This window comes from Drosophila serrata, unplaced genomic scaffold (genome assembly GCF_035046125.1).
Source record: "Drosophila serrata isolate PLE 108 unplaced genomic scaffold, ASM3504612v1 contig_241, whole genome shotgun sequence".
Classification (NCBI taxonomy): Eukaryota; Metazoa; Arthropoda; class Insecta; order Diptera; family Drosophilidae; genus Drosophila; species Drosophila serrata.
This window is the reverse complement of record NW_028257139.1, coordinates 1,128,066-1,147,829: the sequence shown is the minus strand read 5'-3', so window position 1 is coordinate 1,147,829 and position 19,764 is coordinate 1,128,066. Positions and strand designations below refer to the sequence as shown.

The 19,764-nt window shown below is 38.9% G+C and overlaps 2 protein-coding genes across 2 annotated transcripts in view; one reads left to right on the top strand and one right to left on the bottom strand.

Moving 5' to 3' along the window:
• Positions 1 to 1,897: 1,897 nt before the first annotated feature.
• LOC110188266 (IDLSRF-like peptide) overlaps positions 1,898 to 19,764 on the top strand; it is a 40,781-nt gene continuing 22,914 nt past the window's right edge. Inside the window, exons 1-2 of the mRNA XM_020957955.2 lie at positions 1,898 to 1,967; positions 4,836 to 5,636. Of these exons, the coding sequence (XP_020813614.2) occupies positions 5,471 to 5,636 (166 nt within the window). The 5' untranslated portion in view covers positions 1,898 to 1,967; positions 4,836 to 5,470. The remainder of the gene's footprint in view (positions 1,968 to 4,835; positions 5,637 to 19,764) is intronic.
• On the bottom strand, positions 10,350 to 19,125 carry LOC110188265 (uncharacterized). The gene has a single exon (XM_086831760.1). The coding sequence runs from the start codon at positions 14,421 to 14,423 to the stop codon at positions 13,275 to 13,277; it is 1,149 nt and encodes a 382-aa protein (XP_086687886.1). The 5' UTR covers positions 14,424 to 19,125; the 3' UTR covers positions 10,350 to 13,274.

Genomic DNA, 19,764 nt, shown 5'->3' with positions numbered 1-19,764 from the left:
CTGGAAGTAGCTCCTCTGGGGTCCCTTGTCCCTTGTCCCCTCGTTCGTGGGTAAACAGTGACAAATGGAGTGATGCTGGACACTAAGTGATATGTCTTGGCTGTCCTGGTTGGGCAAACAAATTTCTTGAATGCGGCATCCTTGTTGATTAGGAAATTGCACTTGTCCTTTAGCCTGTGCACTTTCTTCGCTTTGTTTGTCTTGCCCTGATTGGCTTGATTAAGGCTCTAAGTGAAGGGACACCTACGCCGGCTCTTAAGATTGAGGTTTGGCCTGTGAAGTGTAAACAAATAAAAGAAAACAAAGGCATTGGCTAGTACATTTTTTAAACGTAAAATTAACACATTTTTACTAATAATATAAACAAGTAAAAGCTGCTAAAACAGATTTGATTTAATATCGAAAAGATCAACTGCCTCCGAAGAGTACACAAAGCTGTCATGAACTAAGCGTTATAGCAGATTTTATTATTTTTAAATAAAAATATATAATATATTTATAAAATACACTTATGTATTTAAAGCCCCCCTTAACCTGAACTGCGATAAACTTGCGGAATATGAAAATCGTGAATATCTTACCATAAACCTCGTATCTGATTATTTCCCGCCCTCGGAAAAGCTTTCGCCCGCCACTTTTCCCCACTTGAGTGCAACGCCAACGCTTTGTGGACATCGTCGAATCAGCGTCACCTGCTGTCCTGCGTGGGCGCCCAGGAACGATGCCCGGTTGGCACCACAAAACTATTGGATACATTCGCACGGACTGTGGGATTCGTGGGGTTCTGAGTTCTGAGCTGGGGAGGACATTGCGTGGGAGGTTGAATTGGGGCGGGCCGGCTTTTCCAGCTCACGCTCTCTCTCTATCGCTCTCAAGCATCTCTCTTACACTCACAAACTTTAGCTTTATTTACATTTTGACCCACTGTCTTGCTCTGCAATTCCTCTCTCTCTCTCGTCTTGGGCCATGTTTCATTGCTAAACCACGGCCATGCGGATGCTGTTTGGTCTGTTCGCGCTAATTAATATTTGTTGCTTCATTTATTGGTTAAATTACGACGAGACTAGGTTTTGCGTGAGTTGCCTTAAGTGGCGAAAGGATTATCAGGCTGTGGTGAGAGAGGACTTGCAAAAGGTTATATATATATATATATATATATATATATGTCCTTGGATCCAACTATCTATTTAACCACATTTTTAGAACTCTTAGCAACTTAATTATCTTGTCATATAAATTAATTTTAGTTAAGCTGGAACTTTATTTGAAAACTGATGTCTATAAGAATTTGTAAGCCCAAAACTTATAAAATTTCAACTCAAATATACATTTATGGAATAATATTTTCTTTAAAACATTTCGTAAAACAGAATAAAACAGAAGTATAATATAATTTTGAACATTTTCAGATTATTTGATTAACTAAACATAATATATATTTTCATAGCTTAAACTTTCATCGTCCATGTCACCCCAATTAACTCATTAATGACAACATTTAAGTGTTCCCTAAGTGGTCGAAATTGAAACCCAATCATGGCCAATAAATTCATAACCAAGTATCAGCTTTTAGAGGTTTCGAAGAATCCCTTACCCCTTAGGGCTCGGGAGCGCTCCTGGTAAGCCAGCCCAAAGCCCATCAACGAAACCAAAGAAATATGGCCCAGAGCCAGGTGCTCGAGTCCTGCGAGTGGCATTGAGAGGAGCTCGGCAGAGAGCGAATGCCGCGGGGGAAAACTCAAACGCACAGGGGAAACAAGAGAGAGAGAGAGAGAGAGAGTGCAAGTCTCCGAGAGACTTTTCCACTCACCACAACGGAAAACTCACTCGAGAAGGACTCGTGCGTGGGAAGCTCGGAAAAGTGCTTAAAAGTCGAAGCCAAAGCGCTCAACGCTTCAGTCGAGTTTGAAACTTACACTCAAGCGGAGTTGTAAATAGTGGTTCGAGTTGTTGGCTCGTACTCAAACGTACTGTAAAACCATTTCTATTTTTTGGCAACTTTTGTAAACCTAAGCAGACTCTTGGAAAATATTTTAGAATATAATATATATAAATAAATAAATGGAGTTTTAAAACTAAAGTGGAATTCAAGTGGCTAACCTTACGCGTGTGCTTCTATATGACTCTGTGACTTTAAGCCCTTTAAGATTGTGCAAAAAAAAGGAAGAAGAAAACTGTCAAAGCATCCGCAAATCGCAAAATTCCCACGAAATTTGAGTTGAAAAGAAAAATCTGTGTGTGTGCGGAAAATTGCTTCTTTACGGCTCCGCTCTGTTGCTGTTGCTCTTCATTACCTTTACGTTATACTTACTACCCCATACCAAGCTCCTTCAGCACTCTTCTTATATTTATTTCGGATTTTTTTCTTTTGGCAGGCCTAGGCCTCGTTAGTCCTTGCCCAACCCCCCCTGTTCCTACTCCCATGATACACGTTGCGTATACGCCGTGTGCGCCTGGTGGTTGTTCGTCTGAGGCTGAGTCTGAGTCCTGTGCCTGTGCCTGTGTGTGCGTGTGCTTTGAATAACAACACGCAGTTGTTGATTGTTCCCAACTTCTTTGAGCTCCCCTCGCACGGTTAACCGCCCTGCTCTGGCTTTTCAGGCTGCTGTTAAATTATGCATTAAGAACCCTCCTCCCTCCTCCCCTGAAACCCTACAAACCAGTACAATGGAGAGGAGCAAAAGAATGCAAAAGAAATGGTTTCAAAAATACTGGCAGCCAAAATGCTGGCACATTTTTGTTTGGGTGACCGCCCTTCAGACCTGATTTGGTCGCCTCTTCTTTGGTGTTTTATTTTTAAGCCAAGGTAGCCAAAGAAAATGCCTGGATTTAATGCTATGAAAAGTTTTCTGGCTTTTCAGTTTTTCTCTTATTTCTATACAAAAGAACAACTTTACCTTCTAGCCACAACTCCCATTTAATCGGCTTAAAAACGTTTGAGGTATGAATATCCCAGGATTTTAGGGATAGGAAATAAAGGTGTTCTTGAGCAAATGTGTGTGATTTTGTTCTTACAACTATTATAAGGAAAGAAAAGTGCAATTACTATTAAAATATATGTTAATCAGTCACATTTTCATATCTAAATTTGTGGCTTGAAGTTTTTATAATTAGATAAAAAGTCTCAGTTTGACTCTTCAAAAAGTTAACCCTTGCTAAATGCTAAATTTTAACAAGAGACATCATATCAAAGAATGTTTTATTCCCTAACTTATTCTGATATCTTTAATTTCCCACAAAGCTCAGTGGTGGCGCCTTTGAAACTCTATTTCTTAATTCTCCTATAAATCGTTTTCACCTGTTTTATTTTTCCAAATTTTACAAATGGCTTTTTACACTTAACCTCATGCTCTTTTTACCTTCAACCCCGACCAATTCGCGTTCAAGCGTTTTACGCCGCATTATTTGGCCACATTTTGGTAGTAATTCACTTTACTTTTCCCCGCATTTCGCCTTTGCAGGATATTTTTCCTGGTCTCCTCTATTTGTCTGTGAGTCTCCTGTGGCTGATATTTACTATTTGGCTAACGTGTCTTAGGAGTCCAATGCTCCTCCTTCCTGCCAGGATATCGTTCTGTATTTCTGCGTGTTTTCCGGACGACTCTGATGCCGTGTGCCTTTTTAGGTGTTTATTAAATCGGTTTAGCCAAGGCAGAAGTTTCATTTTCAGGCTATTAGAGAGAATTTTATGTTCTTTATTTTTGTTTTTATATCCCTGGCTGAGGGTATTTTATGTGTTCCTGGGAATTGTTACAAGATTTAACGGCTTAATTCACTGGTGGCTGAGCTAAAATTTTCTTTTGTCCTTTTCGAATAGCTTAAAATTAAAGCCAATCAAAACTTTATAGTTTGGTTAAGCGGAAACTTTTTAACAGCCTGGAAAAAGTTGAAATTTCAACACGAAACTTATCTCTCAGCTAAGCTCTGCTTATTCGAATAAATATTATTCTGTTCATTATTCAATTTTCAAGGCCGGAGAGGAGAGATTTCGAGAGCTAGGGAAAAGGACTAATTAAAAAGCCTGACTGCGCTGTCCTGCCCTTAACTTTTCCCTTTTCAAATTAAAGGGGGGCCCAAGGTTTCGATGGAAGGGCAAAAGTGTGTTTTGTCGTGTGTCCATTTTTGATTGCCCCGAAAAGTATACCCGAAAGTTGAAACACTTTCCCACTTTTTTCCCAAACTTCTGCTGGCGCAGAGAAAAGAGCAAGAAAAAAAAACGGAAGGGTTAACTTGGCCATAATTAAAGGTTCGTCTATGTCTGGCCTTCTTTTTGCCCATTTTCCCGTCGCTTTCATTCTTTTTTTACTGCCGCCTTTCGGTTACACGCTCCGTATGTGTTCTGGGTGCTCGAGAGAGTCATTAAGGGTCGCTCGAGTGTGTGAGTGTGCTGGAAATCCATCTAAAAATTATACGAAAAAGGGTTGTTCAACTTTTCTATTCCCTGGTGAACTGGCGACTGTCGCCGTTATATGCCCAAAAAAAAAAAAACAAGCAACGGAAAATGAGCGAGGAAAAGTTAAAGTTAAAGTTCGTTAAGCTGATTAGGTGACTCGAGTCGCTGCGGTATGTAAATTGCTTCCAGGAGACGACTCAGGATAAGCCAAAGGACAACTCTTGAGGTCTCAATTCAGGGTTTCTGTTGCAGATTAAAATGTCTTGCCAGAATAAGTCATCAAATGTGGCAATTAAATGGGAATATATTCTCTTTTGGACTCCTATTTTGTTTAAATGAAAGTCAGACTGGGAAATTCTTTTGTATTAATATAAATAATATATAGTATGTAAATAAAACCTTCTTGCTAATGACCTTTACCCTTTTTATCTTATCGTTGCAGTGTAGAAAAATGTAAAAAGTCGACTAAAAACATATATCTATATATACACATATAAATATTTGTTTGCCTGCAAAATTATTTTCAACTTTAATTTCAACAAAACGACAAAAACAAAAACGAAAAACGAAAACGAAAATCAACAAAATATATACAACAACAACAAAAAAATATAACAAACAACCGAAAAACAACCAAACGGGTTAAAGCTTGCATGTAGTCCGTAGAAACCACGTAGTAAACGTAAACGAAACGTAACGAATCGAAACTTTATAGTAACGTTAAAGATAGGGAATACGGAAAAAGGTCGCAGCTAATTTCTGGTGCGTATAACTCCATTAGAGAACGATTAGCGTATCGAAGGACGAACGAAAGGACGAAGGGAGAGCCCGTTGCAGTGGCTGAGGGGGCCAAAGCGGTAATTCAATCAGAGGGCCGCCGAGTGGCACGAGGAAAAGTTGCCGGAAAACTGCTTCTGCGAAAGAGCAGAAACCCCTGAAACTAAAGTGAAAAAACGAAGATAGAAAACCTCATCAAAACACTTGGTTAAAGTGGAAAACGTGTGCGGGTGCGTGCGCGTGTGAAAAACTTTTCGATTCCAAGGCGAGTGTTTCAATTTTTCGACACCCCGGCAGTCCATGGACGTGGACCATCATCATCATCACCACCACCTCCACCGTCATCTCAACATGTGGCCCACCTACGCTGTGTGCCTGCTGCTCCTGCAGGCCACCACCGGCACGATGGCCATCGATTTGAGTCGTCTCTATGGCCACATGGCCAATCCCATTGTGAAGCGGAGTGGTAAGTAATCGAAAGAAATTGCAACTCCATCTATTTGATTTCGGTAGCTCATTAGGGCACACCGGGCGTATACGCAATATTTCTTGCTTTGAGCTCTCATTATTACTTTTTTGTTTTCTTAAAGCAAATTTCCTCACAGATTGACCTTTATTTTGGAATTGGGATTCTTATCTATCTGTTTTTCTTTGATATTATCCTACCTTGGTTGATTTATTGCCCCACGTAACCACCTTTAATTGGAATGTAAAAATGTTGCACTCCTTTATTTTTGGGAGGCATTGCAGTTTTATTTTATTTTAATTTCATTTGACTTGATTTATTTTTTTTGTTTGGCAGGTGAGCTGCATAATAAATGTGTACGTGCTTTTAATTTATGTTTGTTTCCTTTTTTCCTTTTTTCATTCAGTTCCTTGTGTAGTTTTGGGACTGGTGAGAAAAAACTTTTCCACTTGCGTGTTTCGTCAGAACGATGGGAATCTTTTGGTTTTTCCGTTTAAAGTTTATATTAATGGAACTGTAAGGTAGATGGAATTTTTTAATTGGCTTAGCAGGTTACGGGTTTTTCCAGCTTTCAGCTCGTGATGTTATTTTCCAGAATTTTTCTTTTGTAGCTCAAATTAAATTATTTAATTTAACACCCACGGACCGCAGTTGATTTGTGGCATTTGAAACATGTCGATCACGGTTCGCGGTGATTTGTTTGAGTTTCCATTTAATTAAATTAACTAATTGACGTATGTCCCCTCTAACTAAAGAAGTAATTAACTCGAACTTCAACAATAAATTGGCAGAACAAGTGTTTGCCAACTCAATTTGCGGCATTATGGCAGTGGGCCACGACCCCATAGACTTCAATTAGTCATTGCCATTAAGTGCCGCTGCCCGCCGCATGACCAAGTCATGAATATGCATAGCATAATTTATGTATTATACTAATTTTGGTAAAACACACCATTAAACGCTTAATGCCATTTTGAGCGTTCAACCAATATAAATCGGTCTAACTTATAGAGTCCTTTTGGATTTCGTTAATGAAAGCTCTTGCTTTCGTTGCAGTCGACACATTGACAGTTTCTTGCATTCACCTGAATTTCTACTCAATTCCTTCTCAATTCCTTTCTAGTCACAGTGTGTCAGTTGCAGAAAATGCACTTTTGAAAAAAATCTTGAGAAACCTCATTTCCTGCCGCATGACGAATCACAAAACTGTTAGCGTCAAAGTGGCCACAAGAGAGCACTGAAAACCTCAGCAAAAACAAGCAAAACGTAGGAAACAAAGTGAATTTTAATTGGGAATAAGTTCATAAAAGCAAGCTAAAAGCATTTTAAATATATTTTATAGGATAACATATATATTTATGTTTAAAATATAAATGTTTACACTTAATATATTTAAAAATTTTAAGGCAAAAAGCTTTTCTACCAAAATATGTTTTAAGTTCTAGATACTTAAAATCGAGACGTTATTTCAAAAAATCTGATCGGGATAGACTGTAAGTTGTAAATACATCAAATAGAGCATTATTACTATGATTTTCGTATGAAATTATTATATCTTTTCCAACGGTTCTCGTCAGTACCTATTTTCTAATAAATCCTCTTTAATATTTAAATGCCAGTGTGTTCCATTTTAATGTAAAATATATAGGTCGCAAAAAATCGCTTATAGAAAAAGAAAAATATTCTTTACCTTTACTAAAAAACTACATTCCTTATCGATAATTAAAAATCTAAACCATCTGCGTTGGTTATTATTAAATATTTATAACTCCACTTTACTTCAACAATACTGGCTCGGGAACACTAGAAACTTTTACCCTGGATAAACCTTAACCAATTTGTCGCAATTTCCAGTTCACAAAACTCCATGAATTGGAGAGAGTGAGAGCTCACAACTTTGGTAGTGGGCAGTGTAATAATTTCAGTTTTTCCTGTCACTGACAACATATTTTATGCTGCAATTTTCCGTAGAATAAGAAAGCGCGGGTGCATTTTCACACCGCTTTTGGCTGCTTTTAACTCAGCTTTGGCGCCTGGCCACGGTTGGGCTCTGGTTTCGGTTTGGTTTTTGTCCTGGTTTCGGTTCGTTTCGGTGTGGCGGAGCTCCTGAGTTTATTTATTGTGGCTCCCTTTTGTGTCCCGTGGCATCGTGGCTTCCTGACGAAGGATAACGAGCGTGGGCTGCCATCAGGTCTTGGCATTGTGTTGCTCGTAATTTTTGTTTTCTTTTTGGTCAGCTTCCCGATCTCGTGGCTGTTAATAAATGTGCCACGGGAGTCAGAAGGACCAGTTACCACGAATGACAGCTTGAAAGGGTTCTGCATCACTTTCATTTTCTGTTTTTAGTGGTTGAAAAGCGTCAAAAACTTGATTGACAGTTTTAAAATTGGTTTTCCCTTCATTTTAAAGTTTTAAAGTGCTTAATAGTCAATTTTTTAATTAGGTACTATCTCAAAATTTAAGTAATTTCATACTAAACTTGTTTCTATACATTTTAAATGATTAATCAACTTATACATATATCCTTTATTTTACCTCATCATATTCCTTTGCCTATTTATCTACCATGTGTTTGGCTCCTAAATTTCCATTTCCTTCTGTTTAAATAATTAATTTAGTGGCATCGCCTAGAGTATCATAAATATTAAGCGAATAATTCAATTAGTTTTACGAGGCAGTCGTATAGCATAAATTATGCAATATTTGATTTGTTTCTTTGCCTAATGTGTTCGAAGGAAAAAGAAAAATCCTGGCAGGTGCTTGTGGCTTGGGGTTTTTTTTTCGCGCCGGCTTTCCCTGGTCCCAGCTGCCCCAATGTGCGGTGACTTGAGCGGCAACAAATGGCAAACAAAGCGTAGCATTCTAGATGCCAGTCGCTGGAGCGTGCCCCACATGCAAATAGCAAATAGCTTGAACAAGAAACAAAAAAACAAAAAAAAAACATAGGAAAAGAAAAAGAAAAACGTAAAGAATCCATCTGCAAATGGTGCAACCAGCGTGTGCAATGGGAGCTCTGAGCCAGCCGAGGACATATTGGCTTACAAAACATTCCGTGGACTTGGCCATTTGCACTTACGTGATCGCTCCAACTGCAGCTGGCACAAAATGAAATTTCCATAAAAGGAAAGCCGCAAAACGGCAAGGGAATGGCGTTGGGGCCCGGGAAACGGGAAACGGGGGCTCCGAAAATCAACAGAGCGCTCAGGCAAAAGCTGAAACGTGATTACGCCTCGCATAATGGCCAACAGAAAAGCGTTTTTCGCATTCAAAAGGCAGCAGCAGCAACTAGACTTTGGCTCGGAACTTCGAAAGCATTTATGCCAACCCTGGGACAGTTGTGTGTACTTGAACCTGAAACTCTCTGAATAATTTTATTAACAACTTTCGGCCTCGGCCAAGTCGAGTCCGCCATGTTTCCTAATTAATTTCCTTCGCCGAGTATTTCCCGTGGTCTCTAATGGCCTCCAGGAAAGCTGAGAAGTACGAAATTTTAGCTGGTGTTAAACTTTTAATGGGATCTTAGCCGGGGATTTGTGATTGCAACTAAAGAGAACCGTAATAAAGCGCTAATTAAGAATGGAAAAGAAGTTGCTAAGTGTAGAATGTATTAAAATATTTTTTAGCAAATTTTTAAGGGACATTAAAGGAGGAAGAAATTAAATGGGAATATGTGTACAAGTATCAAAGGCTTTACTTAACCAATGTTTTATTATAGTTTAAAGTTAAAAAGATAAATTACAAAATGCAGGTGTCTGCAAAACAAATGAATACTCGCATCTGACTCGAAACCAATTAATTTTCTATAAAATTTGAGATGCTGCAGTATTTCTACCTTCACACATTTGTCCATGTGGTCCCTTGTCCCTGTTGAATAAAAGGAAATATTTATTGTTATTGCCATTTGGTAGTTTGCAGCTTCTGGCATAAATAATAGCTATATAAATTTACAAAGAAAGTTGTGGAAAATGGAAACAAACATGGGTTCGGACAGGCCAATTTTCACAGGCTATAAAAACGTGTGCCAAAAGGTATGAAATTGAACGATGCTACGCATACAATGCGTACGATAAATTTAATTACGTCGACAGTTTAATTATGCTTGATTGCCAAGATTTATATCAGGAACATGTCCTGATAGAGCCCAACCAGTGTTTGCCGTCAGTGATATGCAAATCTATGAATATTTAGTATGCAAATTGAGGTTCTCCATAGGCGAAATACCGCCCTAACTTTGACTGCATATACAAGTTACATATACTATATGCCCATGGACACCGATCAATCCTCACTTTGTCCCCATTAAATCGTTAAACTGTCAACTGGCTCAGCGGATATAAGCCAACAAATGGCCATCATCGGGTTGTGTGTGTGTGTGTTTTTGGCCGCGAAATTGGCTGTGGGAAGGTCATTAAAAAGTCTGTTGTGACGCCGGCGGATTCCATTTTCATTTTAATATGAAAATCATGCGGCATTGAGTCCAGTTGGGAAAATTTCAGCTGGCTTTAATTTCCAGTTGGTCCTTCGTTGCCATCGATTGCAATTGATTTCCCCCGCGTTAAGCGGCAAGTTTAACACTCCTGCCCCAGATTATCAATTTGAGTGTAAAAATGTTTATGGTTTCTGTCCCGCCTTAAAGTCGTCCTTAAGCTCCAGACGGAGACGCGTCAAGTCATAACTAAATGTATTTTTCTTTTGAATTTTCCTCATCTTCTCTTTTTATTGGGCCGTATTATTTTACGATGCTCCTCGACGGCAACTTTCTGTTCTCGCCTTCCTCCGTCTTTATAGAAATATTGGTTTTATATCTTGTCAATTTTTACGGCCCTGTCTGCCGGGCCGAGGAAAGTGTTTTTCCTTTCGTCGCTGGCCGTCGCCCATTCATTGTTGCCTCATTTATTATTTATTTTCTGCGCACTAAAAGTTGGTCAGGCCAAGGAAAGAACGCAGGCAAGCCGCTCGTGTAATATGCAAAAAAAAAAATAGGGAGGAAAAAGCAACTAAGAAAAACGTATAGTACAAAAGAGTTGGTCAAAAGGGGGCTTTTGGCCGCGTTACTCATACGTCAAGGTGGTTATATAAATAGAACTATTGACTTCGGCGAAAACACCAGTTTTTCATTAACAAATGTGTCGTCAATGGGGGAGAATATCGCGTCCTATTGATTTTCCAGCAAGGAATACGGAAAAGTTAAGCACTTGAACTTGAATAAATAACCATTGAAATCACGAATGCTATTTTTAGCTTAACTGCTTTGCTGTCTGTTTGTTGGGAAAAGAGATATAGAGAATTTTATGGGAAAATGTACAGACAGCTAAGAGAGTTGGCAACTGCTTAGCATACTTACACATTTATGGCCACAATGCCAGGCCACGATATTATTTCGAATGGCAAATGCACAATATATACAAAATCCAATTTCCAGCAACAGAAGCACGTTTTGCATTCATACAAATGGAAATCTGTGGACCGCATAGACCAAGATTTGAGCTCTGGGGAAAGAGGATAACCACAAATGCAGACTGAAGGGCTTTTCCTGTCGAAAATCCACTTGTGACTTGCGCATTTCTATGGCTCTAGCCACAAGAATTCTTTGGCCATTCCACCATCTTAGTTTTGCATTTCCAATGTATAGTACATAGTAGTAAGTGTGTGTCGACTGGGGAACACGTTCAAATGCAGGATCAGGTTTTTTTCAATTGCAATATTTAGTATAATATTTTTCCGCCGCACAATTTTCCCCTGAAAATTGCTTCGGAAAAGGTGCGCAATGTGGCAGGGCACAGGTGGGCGAGTTTTCCAGACATTTACCAATTTCCAGTCATGTGCAAAGTATGCATAACATTTACCTTTTCCCTGAACGCTTCGTGGCATGTTTGAGAAATTAACTGGGCCCCCACTTGCGACATGGACTAATGCAGAACAAAATTTCATTTTTCCTTAATTAAGTTTCTTTTACGAGTAAGGGAAACTTCTGTCTGACACTTGACACTCTCGCCTTATGGTGGAATTTGTAATTAGTTTGAAAGCTTCTTACATTGCGCTGCAATCAGCCTTCATTGCTCTGTTTAGACTTACGATTATTGCTTACCAAGACTTACCACCTGAATTTCATTAGCCAAAAAATCCATTTAATTTCATGACCAGGCCGAATAATGCCTTTAAGACCTGGTAATGGAAATGTGAGAGGCTTTTTCTCTTTCTGACTTTTCCAACTAATTGAATTGAATATTTCGTTTGTTTCGTAGCCGTTGAATAATTCAATAACTGATACAATTTTCGTGTTGTCTAAAATGCGAAAATATAATTATCTGAACATCAAAATCATCAATTATTTATGACCCATCTTTGAACCACAAAGCATATTTGAATTTATTTGCAATTTGCTGCGGTCGACAGGTGTAAATTTTCATTTGTTTGTGTTTCGTTGTTATTTCTGTGGTCTGTCGATGATGCCTAACCCACTTGATTACACCAACAACCTGGAGAGTACCGCTCAAATTTGGTTTTAAATCAAAATGGAAAATGGGTAAATGGAGAAAGTGGAGTGTGGAGAATGAAAAATGGAAAAGTTTCCACCTAGCCAGCCACATGCGCCGACATTGTTGGCCAAAAACGCGCCAGTGAAAATTGAGTGAAATACACACATACTATACATAAGCCGGGAAAAGGGGGAAAGTTTTCATGCATTCACAATGCCAGTGGCAAACTTTTGCCAGAGAAGTTCAAGGCAGCCATCGCCTCGATGGTCAACATTTCAGCACTATTTCCCTTTTCTTTTCCTGCAGGTGAGAGAAGCTCACCTCAGGGTTTCCCAGAATGCTCCACATCTCCCTCTTAGCCCTGTTGAATGGTGTCGTTGTGGGGGTTCTTTGGAGCGTTAGTACTGTGATGAAGTGTGCCCAAGTTATCTGCTGTGGGAGATGCACCATAAGCCAGATTAAATGTATTTTCTATTACTGTTGCATGCCACTTTCGTCCAAGTAGACACCCAGCAACGAGACGCTCTTTTGGCCAGTTTACCACTGGCCAAGAGCGTGTGTGAGTGGGTGAAATGGGAAGTGATGGCCACGTTTACCTCAGCTCAGCTAAGTGTGTCACCTAAAAGCCAACACAATTTGCCATCAGTAGCTTACTCGGTTGGCAGCACGTGTCTATCTTATTTACAACCAATTAGTTCTATTCATTAGAAAAAGGTTGTATTGAAGTCATGAATTTTGACCAAAACAAACATTGATTTCGGAGCTTTAATTGGGTTCTTTTTCCAAGAAACGAATTGAGTGAGAACTCGAATGGTTTTCGTGGTTTCGTTAGCAGACAATATCCAAAATAAGATGAGTAAAGCTAAAATAATTTGGCTTCTTCTGTATATATTTTAAGATTTGTAAATAACATGCATATAATTGTATATTATATTATATATCCTTTTATAAATATATGTTATAATATATTTTATAACTTCTTCAGTTGGCATAAATAACCAAAAAAGAACCCATTTTTTCGCATATTTTCCATATCTTGTATAAAATGATTTATTTCTTAAATTTGGTCTGCATCACCTTGAATTTGGTTGAAGGACTCCCGAGAGTATGTATAGGGCTAAAACCAGAACCGAAAAGCGACCCTATCTACGAGTGGGGCTTAGGCCTCAACAGCTTCCTCGATAACGGATCCTTGTTTTGTTGGCGAACCCTCGGCGGTTGTTTCGGCTGGCTGGGTGCTGGGCAGCTCCTTGCCAGCAAGGGCTAGCAGAGCCTCCGCTGGCATTTCCGGAATAATCTCCTCCTCCTCGCCCTCTTCCCCGTCGCCGAGCTTCTCTTCTGGTTCCAATGGCACCCAGCAGGTGCCCTTGACCAGACGATCCTCGATTTCGGCAATCTCGTTCTTGTAGTACTGATTGAAATCGGGTCGCTCCCAAATGCTCCTGACCCATTGCAGGTTGAAGTCCATCTTGGCACAGCAACAGAACTTCCTCGACTTGTGGCACTTGGGGCACTTGGCCGGTTGGCGGGCTGGATGTGTATATTGTTGCTTCTGTTTCTTCTTGCAGCAATAGGGACACACGTGCCGGGTCTTCTTGGGTGCAGAACTACATGGCACCGGCTCCTTGGCATATACCAAATGACCACGCTTCTTGGCACAGAAGCAGCAGTTGCAGTCATCGCCCTCCGGCTGCCGCTTGCGGGTCTGCATCCGGTCATAGAACTTCTTGTAGACGATCTTAATCTTGGCCTCGTAGGCCAACTGCTCGGCACAGGACAATCCGTCGAAGCGGGCACAGCTCTCCGCCGACTTGCGAGCGGCATGGACCCAAACGCACTCATCATTGTAGGAGGGTCTGCCCTGTTCGTCATAGGTCAAATCCTGCTTCGGTTCGTAGTAAAAGGCCTTGAAGCCGCGCTTTATAATGGCATAGGCCAGATGGGCCTCCACCTTGTTCATCAGCGACTTCTTGCCCAGCTCGTGGAAGAGGTCCTCCTTCCGCAGCCGCTTCTTCGGTGTGGTGTCCAAGCAGTAGCACACCTGGTCATAGTGCAGGAAGGCATAGGAAATGATGTCCACCGTCGATTTGGCCTTGCACTCGTGCAGTCCGCAGATGATCATCACCTGGGCCAGCGTATTGGCCAAATCCAGGACGTTCTCCAGGAATATTGAGGAGGCATTCACCTCACCCAGGCACTTGCACTGCGTGTGCTGGTCAATGATGCCCAGGGGAGCATGCCTCTGGCACTCCTTGTGCTGGCAATTGTTCCGGCACCGGAAGTCGGGCATCGCGTGGTGAGCCTGCATCGCGAATCGGTCTGGATGTTACTACAGATTTGGATGCCTTCTCTTCTTTTCCAATCGTCATAAAATTTTTACAAATTTTTATTTTTTCTAAATAAATTTTCCAAGTTGTTAAAACGAGAGTAGCCAAAGGAATGTGTTGGCTAAGGGGGAAGACCCCAGCCTGACATAACTAAGGTTTTTTGGGCAAAGGTTGCTCAGTTGAGATTACATGAAAAAGCAGAAACCATTCATTTAAATTAACATAATACCTAGTATTTACTAAGTCACTTAAAATTTACAATTTATTTCCAATTCATTTGATATTTCATATTGAAATTCTAGTGTTAAATCTTAGTCTCGCCACATAATTTGAAACAATTTATAGCCAGAAACTTTGTGCATAAATTGAGTCATACAAATTGTGTGTTTTACACCCATCCTTCTTGATTTTCTTACAAATTTGGTTACTTTCTTGGCTTCGTGTTCACTTCGATGGGGGGCTAAACAGTATTTGATACCGCGGCATGGATTGTTTGACTTGTGTTTCGGTTTGTTTGCCCATTCCTCGTAGACACGTATAACTTTCGATGGGCCAAATATTTGCTTAGCCAAAAAGGGACAGTGGAAAATTTCAGGAGCTTCCTATTTTGTATGTCCTTTTTTGTTTTTTGTTCTTTGGTCAAGATACATTCGTAATTGTTGATGACGGCATTGAGTCAAGTTTATGATTCGGTTTGGGTGCGGGTCTGGCAGTGGCATAAATAAAGTACGACATTCTACTCACTCAGCTCGCTCCCGGGGGAGTTGTCGGAGCAAATACATCAAAGAATTTATTGGACAAGCTCTGTCATATCCGTTTCCTGTTGACAAATACCACGGGAACACAGGGGGACTCATCTAATAACATTTTTCCAAGTAGCAAAAAAAAAAAATGCTGACAAATGTAAATCCCCATTTGCCCAACTTGACCCCTTGTGTGTACACGGGTATCTCTGTGTTTCTGAGAAATTGTTGCACTTTAACCTTTCGCCATGAGTGTAAGTATGCTGCTGTTGCTGGCCAAGAAGCCAACGCTTATACCCTACTTCCATATATATATAAAAGCCGCTTAATCTGTCTCTGGCAAACGGGCTTTGGCACAAAAGGCAGAGAGTCGTAAAAACTTTGCTTAACTCATAATGAAATAGCAGCAGGGCGCGCGCCTGAAGATGAGCGATTTCAAGCCAGATAGGATTTTCCCAGCCCGCCCGACTTATCCTTTTACCATTTTCTTTTTTGCGCTTTAAGCTGAAGTGCAACAACGTAACTCGTAAACCTGGGGCAATCGCGCATAAATCTTGGCCAGACAAAATGGCCAACTGTTGGCCGGCAAAACTTTTCTTGGAAAAGAAAGCGAAGCAATCGCAGTGCTTTCACCGAACAATAAAAGTTGACAGGCTGGAAAGGACACGTGGCATTGTTTAGGTGGCAACCAGAGAGAGAGAGAGTCTCAAAGAATTAAAGTTAAATTCAATACATTTTTTTGAATACATTTTTAGGTATATCAAATATATTACTTTATCGATATAATATGTTACCAGATTTGTATATATTGTAATATATTTATTACATTTGATCATTATTCTATAAAATTCTTAAATAACAAACATAACAAATTGAATAATTATATTTAAATTCCTTTTAGGGATCAGTATATAATATCAAGTTCTTATTTTTTAGTTAAACGTACATAATTTAGATGCAATATAATTAATAATAACTTTTAATAGTCGTCCTAAATACGAATGTACCGAAATTAAATAGATTTTTGCTGTATCTCACTCTCAAATTAGAATTTTAAAACATCGCAATAGTATTTCCTAGTTTAGTATTTTTAAAACCATTCAAATTGGAGTAAAGTAACCGAGTTTATTTGTCTTTGAGTTTTAAAATAAAATACGAAAGAAATATTTTAAATATTTTTGTTTTAATCTTTATTGTGAATGATTCCTTTTTAGAATTGTATGGAGATTCCCTAAGGATTCCCTTAGTATTTCTGTTTAAAAATGTGGACTTTTCTCCTTTTATCACCCTCACTTTAACCCCTCGTAAAACTTACACAAATCTGTAAATAAATCCAGACAGCAGTTGTTGATTTTTTGCAGCCTTAAAAATATCAATCAACGGAATTTCGGGGACCATCCAAATATAAGCCCGCCTAACCCACATTTATAACCCCCAAAACGCATAGACTTTGGCACGTACCTAAAATTGGTCCCAACGCCTCTCCTCTCCCCCCTCCCTCGCGAAAACACACTCGCATGTAACGTCCACGTCATTCGCATAAAACCCTTTAATGGTTATGCAGGCACCAATTACCATTAAAAACGGACAGCCTCGCCTGAAACGTATACATGCACATTCGCATGGAAACAGGAAGTGGGAAAGAAAAAAATAGCGAAAATCAATATATATGTATGCCGTGTGAAAGGCTCGAAAAACGGGACTGTGATTGAAAAATCCTCGGAACGGTGAAAGCGATTTTAGCTAAGCGACTCGCTATGATTTTCCACGTTTTTTGCTCTCCCTTGTTAGACGTGCCATGATTTATAATACCCTGCCATTGGGATCCACTCAATATAGGTTGGGAGCATATCGGAAGTTGCACAACCTTCGGGCTTCATAAACTACAGAAAAATCTGTTCTCTCTATAGTATATTGAGTAGTTTTTTTTGCTTTAGATTTATAGAGTTTTATTGGGGGAATTATGTGTGATGAGTCAGTTTAAATTAACACAAAATCAAACAAGTTGTAGGTAATATATAGAGGAGTTTTCTTTCATTTTATATAAAGCTAATTAATAGATTTTAATAAATTTTAATAAATTTTTAAAAGCTTAAGAAAAGTAAAACTAAAGGAAAACAGTTTAGTAATAATATTTAATTTAAAGTATAATAGTAATAATTAACATTTTTTGGATACTAAGGGTAATGGATCTATAGGAAAAGTTAGATTCAAATAGTATTTTACATCGATCCCTTAAAGGTATATTTACTTCTATGAATTAAGGTATAATTTCTGTATAAACTCAATATAAAATTATAAATAAATAGATTATTTCTTATATTTTAAATATAATACATATATTTAACTTATACTTACCCCTTGAAGAGCATCTCCGTAACGTTGCAAGTAGGCTAATTTACTTGAGCCCTGACTTTCCTTTGCCTTTTTTGTGTGCGTGGCCAAATGGCAGGACATAAATCTGCAAATGTGATAAATGGTTATAAAGCCAAGCGTAATGTTTATTTAAAATAATGATGATGATGAGCAGCTGCAGCTGTTTGGCATCCATTCCCCCCCCAGAAATTGCCTTTCCTTCTTTTTTTTGCTCATGTATGTAAATTGGCGCCGACCCTTTGATGGCCAAAAGGAATGTATATGGCATTGAGGATATGTGCAGGCTGACTGACTGGGTGGGTTTTTCATTCTGAATGGTGAGTGAGTGGCTCTTTTTAGCGCTACAGACAGCTGTTAAAGTTCAGCTGTCAATTATTCATAAAATTGCGCATACGTCTGCACTCATTACGCATACGCCTCGTGTGCCAGTTGGTCTTCTCGTTTTGCGTGCTCTCGGAATCGCTTTCATTTCACTGGATCGTATTAATTTGATTTATATACAGACACATTCGCATGCGACATTTGTCCTTTTTTATTCCACTCCTTATATTTATTGCGTTTTATGGTTTTGCTTTAGCATAAATTGGCATAATTGAGCCGCAGACTGCTCCTGCCAACCGGAATGCTTTGATTTATGTCCCGTCTCGGTTGAAAACTTTTGCGGCTAAGTTCTCATAATTCCAGGGGCAAGCGTTTCTAAGGATATTTGTGTTTATAATTTACGCACGAAATCGAAAAACTTTCTCTCGACTTTGCGGCGGCTTAATATTATTTCGAATGTTTGCCAGATTTGCATAAAATTTGTGCACTGTCTGATGGAAATAAATGTGCTACTGGCACTTCTGAATTTCACTTTCATTTGCATACCCCAACAGCCAAAATGTGTGGCAAATAAATCCCAAGTAATTTATCCCTAAAGTTATTCCATAGACCGAGTTTTTTTTTTGTAAGTTTTCAATTATTGAGGTTTAACAATTTGTGGCTAAACTTGAGGCACACAGCGATTCGCTGACCTTTTCCGAAAACTAATACCAAATCGATACATGTTCTGGGCAACCTCAATAAGCCGCCTTGACAAATGGCCCCGACGGCTAATTGGGTGAGCTGAAGCCTCTGTCCTATCGCTGGACATTGATCGGAAAACAAATTATTTTGGCCCTGTCCCCTAGGGCCAATCAATGTGGTATCATTACAAAGCCATTAAGTTGGCCAATCAAAACGATGCAAAAAGGACCTCAGCAAAGACATACCCAAACGAATCAAATCTAATTTAATCAGAGCGCCAGGCAATTGGCAAAATTAGTCTATATTATAGATATGCTGGTTTGATCCTTGAATTGATTAAAAAGAATATTACATCAGCCAGCATAAAATAATTGTCTAATGGAATCGAAAGGAACTATATTCATGCTGGTATAGGATATTTATGTGAAAAAATAATCTTAGAAATGGGCAACAGATATTTCCTTTCGTCTAGGCAATGTTAACAGAAGAGGCTTGGCCTTTGATTGATTGATTTGCCCTTGGCTTGGAAAAGAATTCATCATCCATGTTTGAGTGGTGTATTCCCGGCACAAACAAATTTATCATTCAAATCAATCAAACAGCAGCACAACGCAGTTTGAACAACTGAGAACGATACGAATTCGAAAAAGGGATAATAATTGGATAATTGAAGTCCCAGTTGATGTTTAGTGAGGAGTTTTTGGGCTGTAATTTAAGGCATATATTACAAAAAGCAGCTTGAAGCGTTGATTTAACTTAAAATTCATAAATTTAGAGAATGACTTTGTCAGGTCTTCTTTGCCCTGCTTTGGATGGAGTTTAAGTGGTTTAATATTAAATTGTAAAATTTCACATTACATAATAAATGTGTGAATATTATATATAAACAATGTAACTGTAACCTTGAGTTGTTTACCTGACTAAACTCAATTCAGGGATTCTGTGTCTGCGTTATAATCAATTTATGTCTGTCCATTACAGACTGAAAAGGCTCCATTACATGCGTGTGTAGTATCCTTGTAATTTGGATATCATATCCTTATGATATTGAAAAATATATATACCCAAGCAACAAAATTATAAGAAATTTAAATAATGCAAGAAAGATTAATTTTTGTTTGATATTAGCTATTAATTTACTTGTTACTAGAACTAAAATTTAAACCAAATAAATTCAAATCATACATAAAAATTAATA

What these genes read in the sequence shown, in the direction of transcription:
- LOC110188265 (XM_086831760.1), bottom strand. Translation starts at nt 14,423, where the DNA reads ATGCAGGCTCACCACGCGATGCCCGACTTCCGGTGCCGGAACAATTGC.